Source organism: Cucumis sativus, chromosome 4, assembly GCF_000004075.3.
Source record: "Cucumis sativus cultivar 9930 chromosome 4, Cucumber_9930_V3, whole genome shotgun sequence".
Lineage (NCBI taxonomy): Eukaryota > Viridiplantae > Streptophyta > Magnoliopsida > Cucurbitales > Cucurbitaceae > Cucumis > Cucumis sativus.
The window spans coordinates 19,610,899-19,632,345 of record NC_026658.2 but is presented as its reverse complement, the minus strand read 5'-3'; the positions used below and the strand labels follow the sequence as shown (position 1 = coordinate 19,632,345).

Below are 21,447 nucleotides of genomic sequence, written 5' to 3'. Positions count from 1 at the left end.
AATGTATGATAAAAAAACCGAGTCTTCTTTGCGGGATGAACACTCAGCAGATTGTTTTCTTCGGAAGGGTCAGAATCATCCATCATGTAGTCTGGTAGGTTGTGCCCATAGAGTTGATTGTTGTGGACGTGAATAGCTTGGTTTCTTGGATGTTCTTGATTTTTCGTTGCTCGGTTTCTTGGAGGTTGAATTGGTGTGACTTCTTCGAAGGGTTGCACATGAATTTGAGTGATGAGGTTAGTCAAATCCGGGCTTCACTACAATTTTTTAAATTCAGAGTTTCAGTGGCTATGTCAATAAGACCTCCAAAGTGATCTCCAATAACCTCAAAAGTACTTCTACACCAATTATTCAGTGGAAGGTTTTTGATTTTAAGCTAACCATCATAGCCTTTTAGAACAAGTGGTCGATTGTGTATGATGTCGTCCCATATTTTGAATTTGAGGTGGAAATTCCCCCAAACCTGCCATTTTCCTTCCTCACGGATAAAGTCTACGATTGATCCTTGCTCAATACTAACGTGGGCATTCTCATCAAATAAAGGATTTATTACAATTTTCGTTTGGAAAAATTCTTCCTGCCTCCTACAGATCAGTCTTCAATCATTTGAAGCAAATAATTTTGATATAATCCAAAGGTTTTCAAAGTTAACCATAGCAACTTCATGGTTCTTGATCAAGGTTTTCAGTCTTTTTTTTTATTTTGGTTCTCAATTAGTAAAGGGTGCTGTACTACTTGTTTTGTTTTGGTCTTATGATGCATCCTTATGCACTAGCTATTTTTTAGCTTGAGATGGGATTTAGTCATTATTCGTTTGTTCGGAAATGATGTGGGCACTAAGGGGTGTCAACCTAGATGAGATGTCCACATGCGCCTACTGATCCTTAGTTCTTTTTGTTCTTTATATAATTCTATTGCACTTTGAGTATTATTCTTGTATCATTTTTTTTAATGAAGAGGCTCGTTTCCGTTTAAAAAAAAAATCAGGTGCTAAGTTTATGACCTCGTGCTAGTCAGGATTAGGTGAAGTTTCCCAAGTAACTGAAGACTGAAAATATAGCAGTAGACTGTATTTCTATCGTTATTGATTTGTAACTGTTTATTGACTTGATTGTGCTTGATGTTCTCATAACTCTAAATGCAGGAGTCGATGGAATTGGAAATGTCAATGCTGTGCAACTTATCACTAGATTTGGTAAGTACGTTTAAGAGGCCAATGGCTTCCCTATAGAATTATGGACTACAATTTATTCAATCACATGTTTGCCCATCTTCTGCATTGAAGTAGGATTTTTTTTTTTTTGAAATGGATACAAAACCTCCTTTATTAAACAAACTCTAACTACAATAAATTTATACAAAGAGAGAATTAAAGAAGGAATAGAAAAAAGAAACCTAAAGGATCGGGAGGCGCACCCAGACATCTCAACTAGGTTGACACTGCCATAGCGCCAATCATCATATCTCGAGAAAGTAAACATCAAAGCAATACAAAACCAACAGAGGAGCAAACGTAATAACAATCAGTCTATTACAAGGGTCCAGAAAAAACTGTAAACAATGAACAGAAAATTCACAAAAAACCCAAATGTATTGATGTAGGAAGTTATAACAAATTTATTAGTTTCAAGCAGATTGTTTAACCTCAAGTCCTTAATTTTCAACCAACCTTGAGATGATTATTAGGTTGTTAAGATAGTCTTACTTTTTGTTAATTAATTGTGAACAATTTTATTTTTCTGTTGGTTAGTTATAACCAACCAACCTTAAATAGGTCTTTAAGACCTGCAAGATTCACATCAATTGGTATCAGAGCAACGATCCACACTCTTTTCGGATCAATTTTTTTTTCATGGATGCAGAAGCTTCCTCTTCTTCAAAAGCTATGGAAACTAGGCTGACCAATGTCGAAAAAACTGTTGGTGAAATTCAAGGGGAATTAGGAGAAATCCATTCAATGTTAGGGGAGATTTTGCAGAACCTAACCATAACTTTTGAAACCCACAAAGAACCTGCCAAATTAGCCCTCATTCAAAGAAAACAAATACTAGAGAAGCAAGATTCTGGAGATGACATGGCTGCCAACATCAATTTTCCTCTAAATGAAGGCACAGACTTTGCAAGAAACCTAGGAAAAACCAAGATCACCCGAAATCCTTATCCAGAATTCCAAATGAAAAAAGAACACAATCCAAGAAACTTATATCAAGCAAGATTCAAACCTGAAGATTACCACAAGTAAGGTTTCAATGCTGGAGTCTGATTTTTCCATTGAGGGTGACAACTATTACCATCCTGCCCAAGGTCAAAGGGGTTTTTTCTTTTTGAAACGGAGACGGTTTCTTTAGTAATATTAATAAAATAATAATGAGACAAAAGCTCATAAAACAAGAGAATTATACAAATGAGCATGTAAACATGGATCAAGACGTGCACCTGAGCATTTCAACTAGGTTGACACCCCAAAGCACCCTCATCATATCCAACCAAGCTAAAAACCAAAACAAAGGAGTAATGTCCAAAGACAAAACAAAAACAAAAGAAGAACAAAGAAATACAAATACAAAGAATAAAAGACTAAAACAGACTAAACATCCTTCTAAAGAAAAGGTGCGAATAGGCTTAAAACTCGCACTGAGACAAACTCGAGATCCTTGGAGAAGGAACACCACGAGGAGGCTGAAATGTGATGACTCCGTCAGGGTCTTATGCTAAGAAGCTTGCTCTGAAAAAAAACCTCTAGAATCTTCCCAAGCACAATTCTAACAACAATGTCAACCAGTTGAGAAAAAGTAATCAAAACCAGGTGCTGTAAAAAGTCACTAGAGATAGAGCCTAATTGCATATTGAAGGAGACAAACAGTGTCCAAAAACCATTCTCCAACATAGATTAATAGATTAACGATGAGAAGTACACTTCTGTAATCCCATAGAGTTTTCACAGCTTTTTATTCAGAGGAAGGAAATAACTTAAAAAATTTCCAACAGGAGCCAATGGCCACTAACTTTGATCAATTATAACCCGTTCTTTCTGGTATGACTAAAGCCCCAAAAGAACCTGAAATTTACTCACTTCTTTTACCTTCAAGATTTCTTGAAACAAAAGTTCCAACAAACTACTTTCTGTTAAACAACTAAACATCTTCTTCTTCTGCAAGTCTTACAGACTGCTGGAAATCGTCTTGCCAAACTTAATTACATCCAAAACATCAAGGCTCCAAAATGAACTTTGTTAAAGAAATAAGTTCCAGTCAAATACACCATTTCTCTATGATAATACAGCCCATACCATATTCAAATGTGATCCAGAAATCTTTTTACAAATGGTTCATAAGCATCAAAAGAACAAGAGATCTCCACAAGGAATTGAAGAATTTGGAACAAAACTTTACGTTTTGATTCTTGCAGCAAAACCAAAACCGGGGTAATCTTCTTTTTCTGCTTCCTAACTTCCATTTTTTTTTAAGTTCTAGCTCCCTTGAATTCCAAAAGGACTTTCAATGCACTATCACATCTAAGACTAACAATGCTGGAGAAAAAGTTTAAAAAACTCAAATGAAAGATATACCACAAGCTTCGATGATGTCATGCAAGTGCTTTGGGATTTCTTCTCTGGATTTTTGGAGAGAAGGTTCTTCTTCTAAACATTCCTATGCAAACAACTCACAGACATCGCTGACTATTTTATCCAATATCTCAGAATCTTCAACCTCTTCCCTGTATTAATCTCTTCTAATTCCTCACTACCTACACTTGGGACTCATTCAACATTTGAGTGAGGAGCTTCTTCAACATCAAGACTGCTAGCTTCCTTTGGATTAGCAATCCTATATTATATCTTGCTTGGAGTTTACTCGCACTCTTGATGAGAGTTCAATGTACCTCGCCTAGTATTGCAACCAGTAGCTTGGATTAGAGAGCTGAAAACTTCCAAAAGATCCGGATTTACATTAGTGAATGAAGGCTTGAGAGATTGATGAGATTGATGACCTTGGGCATGCTTCTCTTGAGCCTTGAGTGAACGAACTTCAAAATACTCCGAATTGAAAAGAGCAGTCCAAACATTGTTGGTGGAAGTCCTTTTCCATATAAAATGCTTCAAGAAGAACTTTGGGGGGCAAGAGTTCTTTTTAGCTTTATTAAAACGAGCTGGCAAGGTAGTAGATCTTTTTTCTTTGAAGACTGACTTGCTTGGTGACACAATAATTGGAGAAGAAGCAAGAGTGTCAACTTTTGATGAACGGAGAGGAGAGAGGCTGTTAGGGATTGGATATACAAATTCTATCCTGGCGACACGGTTATCAAAAGGAAAGATACAACTTTGTTTTTATTATTATTTTTAGAGTTGGGTGACCTTTGCTCTCCTTTTTTTGGCTTTTCGCTTGCTATATTTTCAAAATTAGGAGACATTGGAGGATGTATGGGACCCACTAAATTAATATCACAGCTGTCATCTACCTGTTTTTCTCTCTTCTTTAAAAGCATCTTTTCGTATTCTAGCGGTTTAAATGCAAGGTCAAAGGGGTTTTAATCGAAGAAGACACAACACTCAACATGCAAACATTGAATATAAAATGAAGATTGACCTACCCAGTTTTGATGGCCTGATGGATGAAGAAGAATTTCTAGATTGGGCTTCAAAGGTAGAAATTATTTTGAATATGCAAACATTCTAGAGGATAAGAAGGTTAAGTTAGTGGACTTCAAATTTTAAAGAGGTGCTTCAGCTTGGTGGGACCAACTTGAGACTAATCGACGATACTGTGGCAAGACTCCCATATGTTCTTGGCCTAAACTCTTGAAATTAATAAAGAAATGGTCTCATCAACTATCAATGACGACTCTACAACCAATATCAACTTTGTAAGCAAGGGGACCGTTCCATCTTTGATTATACAGGAGAATTCCATCGTTTAAGTGCCCGAAACAACCTACCGCAATCCGAACATCGACTAGTTTCAAGATTTGTTCTAGGCCTTCGAGATGATATCGAAGAAGTGGTCAATTTACACCCTGTAGCCTACCGTTCTAATACAATTTCTTTAGCAACTGCCATAGAAGAAACTATTGCCCCAAAAAGTATAAAAACCTACTAAAGAAAACAGCCTTGGGACTGCCAACCACAATCTTTTCGAAAGAATCCGATATATAATTCTTTGCAAGCCCATTAAACTACCCTGATCTTCATCAATCCAAGACAGCCGAAAATACAAAAAACCCAACCCTTCCTAAAACGAATAATACAACCCACCCAAGAGAACTACTAATCCATACCAAAGGACTACAATTGGCAAATGCTACTGTTGTGGATAGCAAGGACACCTTTCTAATGAATGCCCTCAACACAAACCATTGGTCTTCAAGAAACCAACAATGAGGAGGAATCTGTTGACAACACTTATCGAGATGAACCTGAATTTTTGGAACCAGATGAAGGCGACCAACTTTCTTGTGTGCTTCGACATGTCCTTATCACACCAAAGACTGAAAATCTTTGTCAAGTGGTTATAGACAGTGGCAGTGTGGATAATATTGCGTCCAAGAAATTGATTACGGCCCTCAAACTCATAGCAGACCCACACCCCAATGCCTTCAAAGCTAATTGGATAACAAAGAAAGGAGAGACTACCATCAAAGAAATTTGCACTATTCCTCTCTCCATTGGTAATCTCTATGAAGATCAACTTGTTTGTGATGTCCTAGAAATGGATGTTTGTCTCTTACTTCTCGGCCTCCCTTGGAAATATTACAACAATGTTACACATAATGGCCGTGAAAACACTTGTAAATTTACTTGGATTGCAAAAATGTTGTTCTTCTTTCCCTCGGCTCTTCCATTTCTTCACAAAAGGTACACGTCCTCGTCTAAACCTCTTTTTCTTTGATGCAAAGGTAAATATTTGATTCTTCCTAAAACTCCTTACTTAATAGCCTTTATCACCAAAGAAAATTTTTCCACTTCACATCCCAACCAAGACCTACACCCCCAAGTTTTCCAAATTCTACAAAATTTTCTAGCCCTTTCTAGATGAACCTACTGCCTTACCTCCACTTCGAAACATCCAACATCAAATTGACCTTACCAAACCTTCCCCACTGTAGAATGAGCCCTAATGGATACAAAGCTCTCCACAATGAAATACAAAACCTCTTAGACAAAGGCCACATTCTATTAATATAATTAGATTATTCTTAGGTGATATTATTCTGGAGATATTATTTGATATTATTTCCTTAAGTGTATTTCTCTATGGTTATATATAGGCTTGTATCACTACTAAATAATGAATGAAATATAGATTTATTCCATAAAATCAACATGGTATCAGAGCTATAGGATTTTAGTCTCCTTGTATTCTAGCTGTCACATCCCCGTTCGTCTGCCTCCATTGATTCGTCGACGGAGGCAGAGCCATACCCATCAGTAATCAATACACATCATGTCTCCAAGTAATTCGCTCTGCCTCCTAGATCAAAATCCTCGTCTCTGATTCTGCCGCCGCCGCCACTACTCCTTCCACCACGACTGCCGCCACCACTGCTCCTTCCATCCACACAGTTCGTCGCACTCTCGACCTATATCCGCTCTCCATTCGTCCTCACTTAGATCTACTTGTGCGCACATTGCAAGCACCGATTTGTTCGTGCATCTCTGTTCGTGTCTTCGACTTCAAGATCTGTGTTTTATTTCATCTTTCGCCTTCGAATCATACTGTTCCAGATCAAACCAACCCGCCGTCGCCGCCCTTTACTCGTACCAGACAATCTCTTTCGATTGAAGACTCCCGATCCTGAAGAGGGTGAATCTTTGTTCAGATCCATGATCCACCGCTCCGCTCCACTCACAGCCGACGACGCACAGGTTCGGCTTTGTCCGCTCTCCATTCGTGAAGCTCGCCGTCATGAAACACATCTTCTCTTTTTGCGAAGAACGCCGTAAAGCTCTCTATCTACTCAACCTCTCAGCTCTCTTCAGTTTTCGTTCTGTTCACCCAGATTTCCTGTTCAGTTTGATTTTGACTTGCTTTAGTTTAGTTCGTTTCCATTCTGATGACGAAACGCTCCTGCCCAATTCAAACCACATTTTCATCGTGATTTGATTCTACTTTGCTTCAGTTTTGCTCTTTCATTTTGCCCACAGAGATCTTGTTTCGTTCTTCCTAGGTTCTGTTATAAATCTCTGTACGAGGATCTATGTTTCTATCCCAGAAGTTCTTCGTTTCGCTCTTCGTGGGTTTGTTTTAGCCTAGAAGTTCTTTGTGTGTTTGTTCTTCAGGTTTTTTATTCTATTCTAGATATATTGTTTCTTTTCTTAGTTCTTAGCAAACTCAAGTTTGTGATTTCAACCTTGAGTTTGAGGGAGGGTATTAATATAATTAGATTATTCTTAGGTGATATTATTCTGGAGATATTATTTGATATTATTTCTTTAAGTGTATTTCTCTATGGTTATATATAGGCTTGTATCTCTACTAAATAATGAATGAAATATAGATTTATTCCATAAAATCAACACATTCAACCTAGCGCATTAGTCCATGTGCAGTTCCAACCTTATTTGAACCCATAAAAAATGGTTCTTGGAGACTTTGTGTCAACAGTCGAGCCATTAATAAAATTACCATCAAATATCGTTTTCTAATCCCTAGACTACCTGAGCTTCTAGATCAACAAGGAGGAGCTTCGATATTTACCAAAATATATCTTAGAAGTGGCTACCATCAAGTTCAAATTCGGCCTGGGGTGAATGGAAAAACAACATTTAAAACCAATAAGGGCCTTTCCAAATGGTTAGTCATGCCATTTAGTCTATCCAATGTCCCTGGTATCTTCATGCGCCTCATGAATCAAATACCATTAACTTTTTTAATAAATTTGTTGTTTACTTTGACGATATTCTTGTCTATAGTAAAAACCATGTATCTCATGTTCGTCATTTGATTATTATATTTACCATTTTACAAGAAAACACCTTGTATATCAACATAAAAAAATGCTCCTTTTTCCAACATCAATAATGCTGCCTAGGCTTTATTATCAGCTCTAAAGACATTAGTGTAGATCCTCATAAAATAGAAGCCATAGTTGACTGGCCACAACTAAAGAAAGATGTTAACTTTGCTAAAAAATGCTTCATTTGCCAAAATTCTAAGGGATCTAGCTCAAACCAAGGCCTTTATTGTCCACTCCCTATCTCAACTAATCTTTGGGAAAACCTTTCTATGGACTCCGTTCTTGGCTTACCTAAAACCCAACGTGGTTATTGTTGGTGATATATAATTAAATTTTCCTTCAACCACCAACTTAAGCTTTTAGATGAATTGGTGGTTTAATATGGTATCAAAGCAGGTGGTCCAGGGAGGTCCTGTGTTCAAGCCCTTGCATTGTCGTTTCCTCCCCAATTAAAATCGATTTCCACTTGTTTGGCCTTTTAAATATTTCAAACCCACAAGTGAGGGGGAGTGTTAGTGATATATAATTAAAATTTCCTTCAACCACCAGCTTAAACTTTTGGGTGAATTGGTGGTTTAATAGTTATGACTCTATCTTAGTAGTTGTTGACCGATTTAGCAAAATGACACATTTTTTAGCTTGTAAAAAGACTAATGGTGCTTTGAATGTTGCTAATCTTTTCTTTAGGGAAATTGTTCGATTACATGGCATACCTAAAAGCATTGTCTCGGATAGGAATGTCAAATTCATGAGCTATTTTTGGCGCTCCTTATGGAAACGATTCAGCACCAACCTGCTTTTCAGCTCTACTAGCCATCCCTAAATGGACGGTCAAACAGGAGTGACCAACTGAACACTTGACAACCTCCTTCGCTGCCTAAGTGGAGACAAATCCCACCAATGGGATCTCAAGCTCACTCAAGCAGAATTTGCCTTCAATAACATGACCAATCGATCCACAGGAAAATCCCCTTTTGAAATTGTCTACACGCAAGTACCCCGCCTCACTCTTGATCTTGCAAACTTGCCTGTTCCTATTGATCTTAGTGCTGAAGGAACACTTATGGCTGACGGAATCCAAAAAACCCATGAAGAAGTCCACCAACGCTTAGAAGCTTCCAATCTTCCTACAAACTTAAAGCGGATATACACCGAAGACCAAACACTACTGAAGTCGGAGACCTTGTAATAATCCATCTAAAGAAGCAACGCCTACCTTCTGGACAACATTCAAAATTAACTAACAAAAAGATTGGCCCTTTTCCTATTCTAGCAAAGTTGGGACAGAATGCCTACAAGATAGATCTTCCTCCAAACATGAAGATCAGTTCAACCTTCAGGCTTCAATGTTGCTGACATCTATCCTCACCACCCCCAGATCAGTTTTAGTTTTCCAAATCAAACTCAGGGTTGAGTTTGTTTCTGTTGGTTTGGTGGAGTTGATGTAGGAAGTTATAACAAATTGATTAGTTTCAAGCAGTTAGTTTAACCTCTGCTTAAGTCCTTTAGCTGATTATTAGTTAAGATAGTTTAGCTTTCTGTTAATTAATTGTGAACAGTTTTATTTTTCTGTTGGTTAGTTATAACCAACCAACCTCTTGTATGAATAGGTCTTTAAGACCTTCATTACAAAGTAATAAAAAGATAAAGAATTTTTCAGTATTCTTGAGTGCAAGATTCACGTCATGAATTTTATGATTATTGGAAATAAAGGTAACGGTGGATGTTTGTCTTCTCCAGCTGCCTATTCGATTCAAAGAAATAATAAATCTTATAAATTAGGAGAATGTTTTTTTTCTAGAAAAACAATCGTAAGTCAGGAGATAAGTTTTCCTTCCTGATACAGGTCCTAACTAAGTCATATATAATTAAATTTGCCTTCAACCACAAGCTTAAGCTTTTCGGTGAATTGGTGATTTAAGATGGTATCAAAGCAGGTGGTCGAGGGAGGTCCTAAGTTCAAGTCCCTGTTTTGTTGTTTCCTCTCCAATTAAAATTGATATCCGCTTGTTAAACCTTTCGAATATTTTAAGTCTACAAGTGAGGGGGAGAGTTAGTCATATATAATAAATTTGCCTTCAACCACAAGATTAAGTTTTTGGGTGAATTGGTGATTTAAGATTAACCTATTAAGGTTATAAGTGCGTATAAAATTTGTTTTCTCTTGCGTATTTCAAATAAACGTGAACATGTAAGATGCATTATAAAATATGTTCACAATTTGATTTAAATTTCTGTTGGCATCTTTTCAAAATTGTATCAAATAGAGGTCAAGGTTTGGCATCTTTTCAAAGTTGTTTCAAATAGAGGTCAAGGATTCAATCTTCCTTAGAGTTTATTGGGTTTGATCTTATTTAATATTTTCCATATTTTTATTTTTCCTTTATTTGTATTTTGGTCTCTGTTTATTCACCAATGTTTTTCTTGAAACGGAAACATGCCTCTTTATTAATAATAATAAATGAGACTAATGCTTAAAGTATTAAATTATTATGCTAAGAGCAAAAAGAACTAGGGGAGAATACAGTCTAAGATGAAAACAAACCTATACTTAGGCAACATAAAAAAGATGGCAACCTAAGACACGAATTCAAAGAGAAAAATAACGAACTAAACAAGGCCACTCAAAGACAAAACATCAGTAGAAAGCTAAATACAAAACAAAACTTAAAAACTCTCTCAAGAGGAGCCCATTAAAATCTAGAAGTATGCACCCCCGAATCTTCAAGATGAAAGGAGAATGAGAAACACCAAGGAGAAGTAACCGACTGCCTCAAATTTGTCTTGTCAATGCCATCCACATCCAAAGGACGAAGAAATCTTTCGAACCAAACAGTATCTGTTTCCAAAAGAAACCTCCAGTAGATACTCCCCTTTGGCAACCAGAAAAAACGAGACCAAACACAAAAACCAATATCAAGCAAGCTACCACAAACAGCAAGACTTTACTTACTCACCATGCAAAGAGAAATCAAGGAAGGACAGAAGTTGGTCCAACAACTGGAGGGACTACAGTTACGCCTGAAGATTTAAACTAGAATAAGTTTGCAATCGGCGAGTATTGACTTTAGATGATTTGGTATTCTGCAAGACTGGGAAAAAAGTGAGTAGCAGGGGGCAGTTCTTCAAATTTCTGATCTTGCTCACATTGGAATAGGCCATTAAGATCTGTTTCTAAAGGCTCAATATGTCTTTGCCTCTCAAGCTCGGTTGACTGATCAATATGCTCCACTTCCTCACTACTAACACTGAAAGGAGATTCGAAAGAGGACTCACCCTTCTTTCTAAAGGGATAGATAGGGGTTTTGCTCCGTGACCCTCAAAAAATTTTCAACTTCGAGTTGGTCAAAGAAAACTCAGAGTACTTAAACTACGTAGGATGAGAGGAAAGAGAATATGACTTAGTGGAACGGGTTGGAGCTTGCATTTTAGTGCAAGTAACTTCCAATAAATCTAGCCCTCTAGAAACATCTTGGAACTGCGGGAATGAACCGAGGAATGAGAATGGACACATTTTTCCTCTAACAAGTGGAATCCTCCTCCTACCGGATTAAAATTGAGAGAGATTCAAATTTGGAGGGAAGTTGTTTGAAGAAGACGAAGAGTTCATTTCACAAATGAGAAAAAAAATTGCAGCCACGAATTTTGCTTTGCCCAATGAGAAACCAAAAGTCACATTGCCATTAAATAGTCATTTAAATTCCTCCCAGATTAATTTGATTGATACCTCAATAAAGGAAGGCCAAATGGCAAGAAGTCACAAGTCAGGAAAAAAATTATCACAATTTATGGGGCATGACCACCTACTTAGGAAGCTCCATGGATCTCATCGGAAATGTTTGATATTTCCTACAAGTTTCCTTGGTACCAAATATTGAAGGTCCATGCTGGTTGTCCTGAAGCAAAAAATTTTGTTGTTTCAACTTGTAATCTTATGTTCAAGATATCCTTTTTCTTTTTCTCTTTTTTGATTTGGTGGAATAAAAGATATACATGGGAAATTTATTGAAAGGGAGGTAAATAGATGAGAAGTCCTCTAACTGAAAAAATAAAATACTTAAAACAGTTCCTGCAATGGCTTGGAGTAGATTTTGTATTTTGTGTTTGGGACTGTGTTTTTTCTATTTTACAATTTTTGGAAGTTAAATACTTGGATTATAATTTCTCATTCTATTCATAGAAAATTGTGTTTCCTTGCCCAAAAGAAAAATGATATTTGGAACAATAAACACTTTCTGCAAAAGTAATACAAAAATCTTTAAAAAAATAAAATGAAAAAGGAAAAGGGACTGTTGAAGGTAAATGTTAGGACTGAATTATTCCATATAAAATGAAAACGCTGTGATACTATATCTTTTTGTTCCTTTTACATGTCTAATCTTTATCCTTTATTTTGTTGCCTGTGGTGCCTGAAATGTGATCGGTTGCTGTACTTATTTACAAATTCTCACTAATCAGGCACGTTAGAAAATTTGTTGCAACATGTTGATCAAGTTGAAGATGAACGTATTAAGAAGGTATGTCTATCATAGTACAATTACTGGCTTCTGAACCAAAATATTTATGAAAACACTTGGATTATTTTCAGTGTATTATATGGGGTAAACTTATGCATTTAAGGATTTTTTTAAATGGAATCAGATTTCTTTATTAATAGCTATAAAAAGAGACAGTAGCTCTATGTACACGAGGGTTATACAAGAGCTAAACAAGAAATAGAGATCAATAGTCACATCTAGACATCTCAACTAAGTTGACATTCCTTAGCGATCTCATCATATCCAGAAGAACAAAAGCAAAAATTGAAAAATAAACTCAATACTAAGCTATGATAATGAATCTTTTACTAGTTCATGACTAGTAAAGAGTTTGGTACGAAGAGAAGTAACCATAATAAAGGGAAGAGAAGGAATCAACCGAATAAACTACAAGCAACAGAATTAAGGTGGAAAGATAAAACCTCTCCAATTTAAGTTGAGATCTTGGATTGTGTAGCTTCCGAAAAGTTTTGAAAGGGTGCACTAGGAAGAAGCATTTCTGTGTGCTACATCAAAACAATCAAAACAGCCCATTGATAAATCAATAGAGACTTCTGGTTCCTTTTTTTTAGAAGGATACGAGTCTCACTATTATTAAAATAGAGAGACAAAGCTCAATGTACATGAGGGTTATACAAAAGCAATAGGAGGGGAGGATCAGCAGGCGCACCCAGACATCTCGACTAGGTTGACATCCCCTTAGCGCCCTCATCACATTCAAAAAGTGGAAACAAAAAAACAAAACCTAAATACCATGTTTCTAAAAGCAATACAAGAGCCAAACAAAGGCCATAAAACAAGGCCAAATAAGAGTTTAAAAGGCCACAATACAAAGCCAAACAAAATATCCAAAACAGAAACATAAGCAAGGCAGCAAGCCGAATACAAAACAAAATAATAGTCCTTGATTGAGCAAAAACTGATTGGAGCAAAAGGCTGATTCAGAAGGCAAGATACTCTAGAGCTTCAGGGTGGGGAGGCTATAAAGGCTGGCCAATTTAGAACAATCTCCTGCGAAGAGTAATCCTGAAAATATTTAGTCAATGAACACCATGAAGATGCATTCAAAACAGCAGAGTCGTAGCGTTCCAACCAAGTCGATGATTTATCATGGAATACTCTTTGGTTTCTTTCAAACCAAATTTCAGCTAAAAGTGCTTTTACTGCGTTTTCCCACAATAGTTCAGCTGTCTTCTTCTTCAAGTCTGGTCCGGCAAGAATTTGAAGCAAATTTTTCTTAAAAACATGATAAAAAACCCAACAAAAATTGAATGCTTGGAGAAGACGGAACCAACATTTAGATGCAAAGACACAATCAAGTAAAAGGTGCTGGATGTTTTCCATGTTATTAACACAAAGGGGGCAGGCATGAGGTGAGAGCGCATAGGAGGAAAGCTTTCTTTGAAGTACTGAGGCACAGTTTAAATTTCCGCACAACATAATCCATATGGATATATTTATCCTTCTTGGCCTATTAGATTTCCAAAGCCTTTTGTACAAAGAACTTTCCAAAGGAGAAGATGTCGAAAGATGCTTAACCAGTGATTTTACCGAGAAGGAACCTGAGTTTTCAAGGGACCAAAACCTTTGATCTGGAAAAGAGGCTGGTTATGAAGAAGAAATCTGACTCAACAAGGCCTGAAAATCTAATATTTCCTCATCATTAAGCAATCTTCTGAAATAGATGGACCAAGAGTTGGTTGACGAGTCCCAATGATCTAAAATAGACCCATTTGGGTTGAGTGCGATCCTACCCAATCTTGGAAATTTGCACTCCAAGGTGATAATGTCCACCCAAGGGTGCTTCCAAAACAATATTCTGCTGCCATCACCTAATTTGAAAAGAGCCAAAGAATCAATTTTGCGCCATTGCCTTGATATGCTAATCCAAGAGCTTCTTAGACTCACGGTTTCTTTTCCATTTGAATGCCAGTTGAAAGTGCTACTTTCATGGATGCTTCTTATCACTTGACACCAAAGGGAGTTTTGTTCTTTTGAGAAACGCTAACCCCACTTAGACAATAGGGCCGTATTCTTGTGCTTCAACTTGCCCAAACTAAGTCCTCCATCTCTGTAGGATTTAATTACAACATCCCATTTTACTAGGTGGTTTAGCCTTCCTCCCTTGTTTCCTTCTCAAAAAAAACTTTCTCATGATTCTTTCCTTAGAGCAGATTCTGGCATGAGGAAAACAGACATATACTATGTAGGGAGGCTGGACAAAACTGATTTTCATAGTGTAATCCTCCCACCCCTAGAGAGATTGTATCTTCTCCATTTATCTAGCTTTCCATGGATTTTATCAAGAATCGGCTGCCAAAATGGAGCACTTTTTGGATAACCTCCCAAAGGAAGACCGAGATAAATGAAGGGGAGACTTTCTACCTTGCAGTTTAATATGTTTGCTGTTGAAATAACCTTGCTGTCCTCAATATTTAAACCACAAATAGCTGATTTCTCCCAATTAATCTTTTGACCTGAACACCATTCAAAGACTAGTAATGTCTTTTTAAGGTTTTCCATCATTTCCTCATCATATTTACAAAACAAGAGTGCATCATCTGCAAATTGAAGGATAGGAATGTGAACCCTATCTTTTCCAACTACAAAGCCTTCAAACATTTCTTTCTTATGAAGGTTGGAGAAGAGACTGCTCAAGACTTCACTAACCAGAAGAAAAAGGAAGGGAGAAAGAGGATCTCCTTGTCTAAGACCCCTTGAAGCTGAAATTCTTCCTCTTGGCCTTCCATTGATAAAAGACCGAATATTTAGGATTCTTGATACCACCCATTATCCATAAGATCCATTTTTCAGCAAAGTTCTTCTTACGCATTACTTTTTCTAAAAGTGCCCAATCCACTCTGTCGAAAGCCTTTTCAATGTCTAATTTAATGATCCATCCTTTCTTTTTTCTGATTCTATAATCCTCCACAGCTTCGTTTGCAATTAAAATAGGGTCCAAAATTTGGCGCCCTTCCAGAAAGTCACTTTGTGATGGAGTAATAATACTCGGCATTACTTTCTTTAATCTTTCAGCGAGAACTTTTCTGACCAGCTTATAAATTGTTGTTGTAAGACTTATTGGTCTAAAGTCTTTTACCCTTACTGCATCTTCTTTCTTCTTGATTAAATAAATGAAGTTCTCTTTTACACATGCATTTAACCTCCCATTCTCATAAAACTCATTAAAGAGAGCAAGGTAATTATCTTTGAAATGATCCCAAAAGCTGATTAGAAATTCAGCTGTATACCCAATGAAGTTCTCTTTTACACATGCATTTAACCTCCCATTCTCATAAAACTCATTAAAGAGAGCAAGGTAATTATCTTTGAAATGATCCCAAAAGCTGATTAGAAATTCAGCTGTATACCCATCTGGTCCAGGGGCCTTATTTTTCCCCAGCAGTTGAAGTGCAGATTTTATTTCGGGTAGACTAAATCTTGAGGTGAGCCTTGTATTTTGTTCTGCCGAAACCACTGACCATTCAAGGGGATTAGGAAGAGAGCCAGCTTGAGGGGATTTTGTATAGAGAGACTTGTAGAATTCAATGATGAGACTTTCAATTCCATTAAATGAAACTGTAGGAGTACCTTGGTCATCAATCAATTCTGAAATCAAGCTACGTCTTTTTTTTGCAGCAAGGAAACGATGGAAGAAACTAGTATTTTCATCTTCCAATTTTAACCAGTTCAACTTACATTTTTGAATTAAATCTCTTTCCTCTCTTCTATAGATTGCTATGAGGTCTGATTTAATAGACAATTTCAGAACATTGTCTAAGGATGACATGGTCTGAGATTCTTCCTTAATTTCTTCATTTTCAAGAGCTTGGAGCAAAGACTCTTCTTGGTTTTTTCTGGCTCTTTCACTGTCCACAAGCCAAGATTTCAAGGAGCTTTTTAAATTTTGAAGTTTTGAACAAATGAAAAAACCAGCCCACCCTTGATGATTTCCTGAGGTCAAAGAATTTTTTATAATATGGCAGCACTGCTTATCGAGCAGCCAGCTGTTGCAAAAGCAAAATGGAGAGGGGCCCCATTCAAAAGCACCAGCTTCTAATAAGATGGCGAAATGATCTGAAGCAAGTCTTTCCTTTCGAGAGGCTCTGGTATCAGCAAAGGATTCGTCCCAATCATCAGTTACTAGGAACCTATCCAGCAGAGAACGTGAAACTGACCTTCCTTCTCTTGACCATGAGAATTTACCATTGGACAGCGGAATTTCTAGCAATTTTGACTCTCTAATGAATTTATTAAATTTTCTCATTCCCCTTGTTAATCTTCCTACTGGAAATCTCTCTTGTACCTTCGAGTAATGTTGAAATCCCCTCCCAAACACCAAGCTCCTGTACAGAGGTCTGAAAGAAGAGACAACTCCGGCCAAATTTGGTTTCTATTTGGTTCCTTTCAAACCAAATTTCTGCCGAGATAGCTTTCACCACATTTTCCCAATGTAGTGTGGCTTCTTTATGCAAATTGGATCCTCTTAATAAGGCCTTCACATTGCCTTTAAAATCTGCTCCAAAAACTCAAGAGAGATTAAACTTTTTAAACAGGTATTCCCAACACGTAGCCGAATATAAAATGAATAAGTGTGGTGGGTCTTCTTTATTCTGTAAACAAAACGGGCAAATGGAGGGAGAGATGCAGCTGTTAGGCAATTTATGTTGCATAACTGAGGATACATTCAAATTTCCCACCATCAAAGTCCAAAACAGAATATTCACCCTTCTCCACAAATGGCTCTTTAGAGTGATTTGAATTGAAGTCAGACTTATAAACAAATTCTGTTTGCCGATTGTATATATATTCGACTAGGATTAAGATTGAGAAGCAATTTCAGGACTAGAAAATAAGACAAATCTGAAACAAAATAATAATCAAACAGGGCCTAAGTAATATCAGTTATGTTTGAAGTTAGTTTTATATGTATATATACATAAAATATATACATGCATCTTTTCATATTTTTTTTCTAGTTTATGTGTAATTAGATTGGTTTATGGAAGCTACCTGATACTAAGCTCCTTATTTCACCCTTAATATCTGAATTTTATTTGAAGTGCCAGAAACAATCGTTCACTCCTAACTCCTAAGATTATGAAAATATCTTTTTCTATCTGGTCCTAAACAAATTATCCTTCCCTGCTAAAAAAGAAATCAAATTAAAATTGGAATTCTATTAAATAATTCTTCTTACTTTCCAATATTACAATGGTCTATCTCAAATAGAAGAAAATCCCAATGCATAAAATGAAGTCTTGACCTTGTTTAATTTTATTTTGAGATTGTAATTGTTTTTTTGGGGTTTTTTTTCTGAATTTTCTGTTTTTTTTCTGGACCCTTGTAATAAGCTGTTTGTTTTTAGGTTGCTCCTTTGTCTGTTTTGTTTTGCTTTGATATTTACTTTTTCTGGATATGATGATTGGTGCTATGGAGTGTCAACCTAGTTGAGATGTCCCCTTTCTATTTCTTCTTTATTGCTCTTTTTGTATAATTCTCTTGTACTTAGAGTTCTCACTAATAAAGAAGTTTTCTCTGTTTAAAAAAAAACTAATATAAAAACAAAAGTATTAAAGCATAAATAAACATTTATTGACAAGCATAAATAAACACTCTCCTTAAGCTGGTGTAAAATATTTTTCCATTGTTAGCTTGTCAATTGACTTGTCAAATCGCATGTTTATTGACCTCAATATGCTTTGTGTTGGTTATTTTCTTTTTTGTATTTATATTCTATTGTAGAGGTTTTCTAAAAAATATAACTGACAAAATATTTACACTATATAGAACAATTTTGAAAACAGAAAAAGCCCATAAACCCACAATGTAAAATACCAAAATCACCCCCGTCAATACACGATAAATCGGCCACATGTCCGCGGTACACGATTGTGTAGATTTTGATACACAGTCTTAGACATACCATGCCCCAGAATGAAAGAATTCTTTCTTTAGTTATTGTATCTTAGGCCTTAGTGGCACCGAGATGGCTCGGAATAAATTTTTTTCCTTTATTTTATTCAATCTCAGACATACGTTGCCTCAAGATGCCCCAAGATGAAAGACTTATGCTTTTAGTTATTTGATCTCAGACCTTAATTGCACCGAGATCGCTTGGGATGAAAGAATTCTGTCTTTATCTTATTCGATCTCGGGCATACATTGCCTCGAGATTCTTCGGAATGAAAGACAAACTTTTAGTTATTCGATCTCGGGCATACATTGCTCCGAGATGCCCTGTGTGAAAGACTTCTGCTTTTATTCGATCTCGAGCCTTAATTGCACCAAGATGACCCGAGTTAATAAATCGTAAGAGTATATATGGAATTTATGAAAAAGTGATCACACGTTAGGGGCCTTTCTTATTTTGTCCGACGGGTCGTAAATATTTTAGATTTTTGTTACATTTATGTAAATTACTCTTTATTGTATTTGTATTATATTTGCCAAATTTATTCTTTTCTTAATTGTAATGAATTGTTCTTCTATTTAACAAAACCCTTCTCTCTTTGTGAAATATATAGAAAATTACACTATTTGGCATGGTATTAGAGAAGGTTCTTGAAAACCTAAACAAAAAAAAAAAAACCCTGAAGTTTTTGGAAACCTAGAAAACCCTCAAACTCTTTCAGTCTACCGCTGCTGCCGCCCACGTGCTCCACTGCCTTGAGGGTTGTTGCTGCCAGTTGATGGATCGCCACTACTGAACACCACTCACCGGATGCCACCGGCAGCCTCGTTTTCTTGTGTTTTTTGGCTGTAAATTAGTTTTTTTTACTTTCCTCACCGGTTGCATTCTGTATTGTTCACTGTGGATTCCGCTGTCCTTCGCCATTGCCAGCTGCCAGTTAGGAGTTCGGTTTACATGTTCTAATCTTTTCTCTCCGTTTTTTAATCTTGGTTGCTTTTGTCATGTCAGATACTAAGTTACCTATATCTAAAGTCGACAATCGTATCCATTTCAATAGCCCCACTATCCAATTAACCATTATTCGACTTAATGGAGACAATTTTCTTCGTTGGTCACAAAGTGTTAGACTGTATATTTGTGGACAAGGAAAAATTGGCTACATTACTGGAGAGAAAACTGCCCCAAGGCCAGACGACTATTTGCTTGCTGCATGGGATGCTGAAAACTACATGGTTTAAGACATCATCTCTAATTACATGTGCTACTTTACAGCCAAGGAATTGTGGGACAGTGTGAGACAAATGTGCTTGATAAGGAGACCTGAACCAAGTTGGAGTAACCTAACAGCTTTGAACTAGGCGAGCAATCGATGGCTTTGATTACTGACAGTAACACAACTCTAACCTAAAGTAGGATGCACCAATAATTTCGGTGGCTAGGGTTCTAGTGGTGTAGGAAAAAGTTGGTGTGGCTAGGGTTGGTTTTAAAAAATTTCTAATAGATCTGAAAAACAGAAAAGCCAAGAACAACATTTCTGGAAGAAAAAAGAACAAGAAAAATCAGAGAAATCCGGCGGTGGCAGAACGTGATTGGACATAGCATAACATGACAGCAGTGGCTCTGACTTGACCGACCGACAGTAAAGAAGCAAAGCCCTAGAAAGACTCGTGAAAAAGAGGGCAAAAAATGTCTTAAACTGACGAACTCTCACTACAAGAAATAGGGGTTCTCACGACGTGGCAAATCGTCGGCATATATGTCAAACGACATCGGTAAAGAATCTCCCAACGTATATAGTATCGTCGGGAAGAAAGTCGACAATACTTCGTCGGCATATATATCGGAATAGATTGCATCTGCCAACGTGAAGGGCCAGAAACGACGATGGAGGACAGTGGCTGTCAGTGGAGGACAGAGGTGGCGACACAAAAACTAGGGTTTTTCTGTTTTTAAGAAAATTATGGTTTTTAGGATTTCATTGTTATTTCTGCTCTGATACCAACTTAAATTTGCGAAAGTTATTGTTTTCCCTTATTATTAAAAATATGCAAGGTAGGTTTTCTTATAAGGAGAAAGACCTTTTACAAATAAGAAAAGAATAAAAGCAATAATGGTTAAATATTTAAACAATAATAAGTATGTACAAGTATAGGAATGTGTCTTACTTTGTGATAATTGCATTTACAAAATAATTCAAATGGTGTGATACTTTTTGAACTGATCCATCCGTTCTTGCAAATGCAACAAATACTTATTTCTTTATTTTCTTTCCTTTTTCTTGTAGATGTTGGTAACAAACGCTGAACAGGCTATCTTGAGCAAGGACCTGGTAATTTCCCTTGGCTTTTATTGGGGTACCTTTGTAGATTTTTTTTCTTTTTCTTTTTCTTTTCTTTACTGTTTAACCCTTTTTCTCCTTGGTACTCTACTTTTTATGGTCTTAATCAATAACCAGCATTTTGGAAAGCGTGACTCTGAAGATGGCCGTCATTGGCATGTTGTTCATGGCCCTCAACTTTAATTGCTTTTTTTTTTTTTTTTTGTACTAAGAAATATGTTCCGAAAACGGTAATTTTCTAAACAAATATTCATTTAATCCCTTGAAATTGTTGACGGGTTAGGTTAGGCAGGGGAGTGGAATTCTAAGCGAGTACAATTCATCGTTCCTTCTTATCATATAAATGCAAAAACCTATATTTGACTTGATATATATTGGCATCCACCATGTTACTTGTTACATAATCCATATCATTTATGTTGCAGGCAACCTTGCGATCTGATCTTCCATTCTATATGGTACCATTTACCACCAGAGACCTTTTATTCAAGAAACCGGAGGTTTGTGCTAATAATGCTAGGCACTCTTGACTTGATTTTATACCTTTCAATCTGGTGAAGCATTGCTAGAACTTATTAAAACTTTAGGGGACAATTTGACCCACCAATTGGGTCTCAATTTGGCAATTTATTGATTTTAAAAATGACACTCCAGGGTAAAAGTTTGTCCATGAATATTGTTAAAGTACTGATAATTAATTTAAC

General features: G+C 36.6%; 1 protein-coding gene across 4 annotated transcripts in view; it reads left to right on the top strand.

Moving 5' to 3' along the window:
- Positions 1 to 21,447, top strand: part of LOC101222649 (DNA polymerase I) — a 53,702-nt gene that overhangs the window by 30,927 nt on the left and 1,328 nt on the right. For 3 of the 4 annotated variants that reach the window (XM_031884068.1, XM_011655563.2, XM_004144297.3), the window contains 4 exons: positions 1,145 to 1,195; positions 12,412 to 12,470; positions 20,690 to 20,734; positions 21,169 to 21,243. In XM_031884068.1, the coding sequence (XP_031739928.1) occupies positions 1,145 to 1,195; positions 12,412 to 12,470; positions 20,690 to 20,734; positions 21,169 to 21,243 (230 nt within the window). Of the gene's footprint in view, positions 1 to 1,144; positions 1,196 to 8,640; positions 9,616 to 12,411; positions 12,471 to 20,689; positions 20,735 to 21,168; positions 21,244 to 21,447 lie in introns of those variants that run through there. The other variant, XM_031884069.1, reaches the window with a different exon arrangement.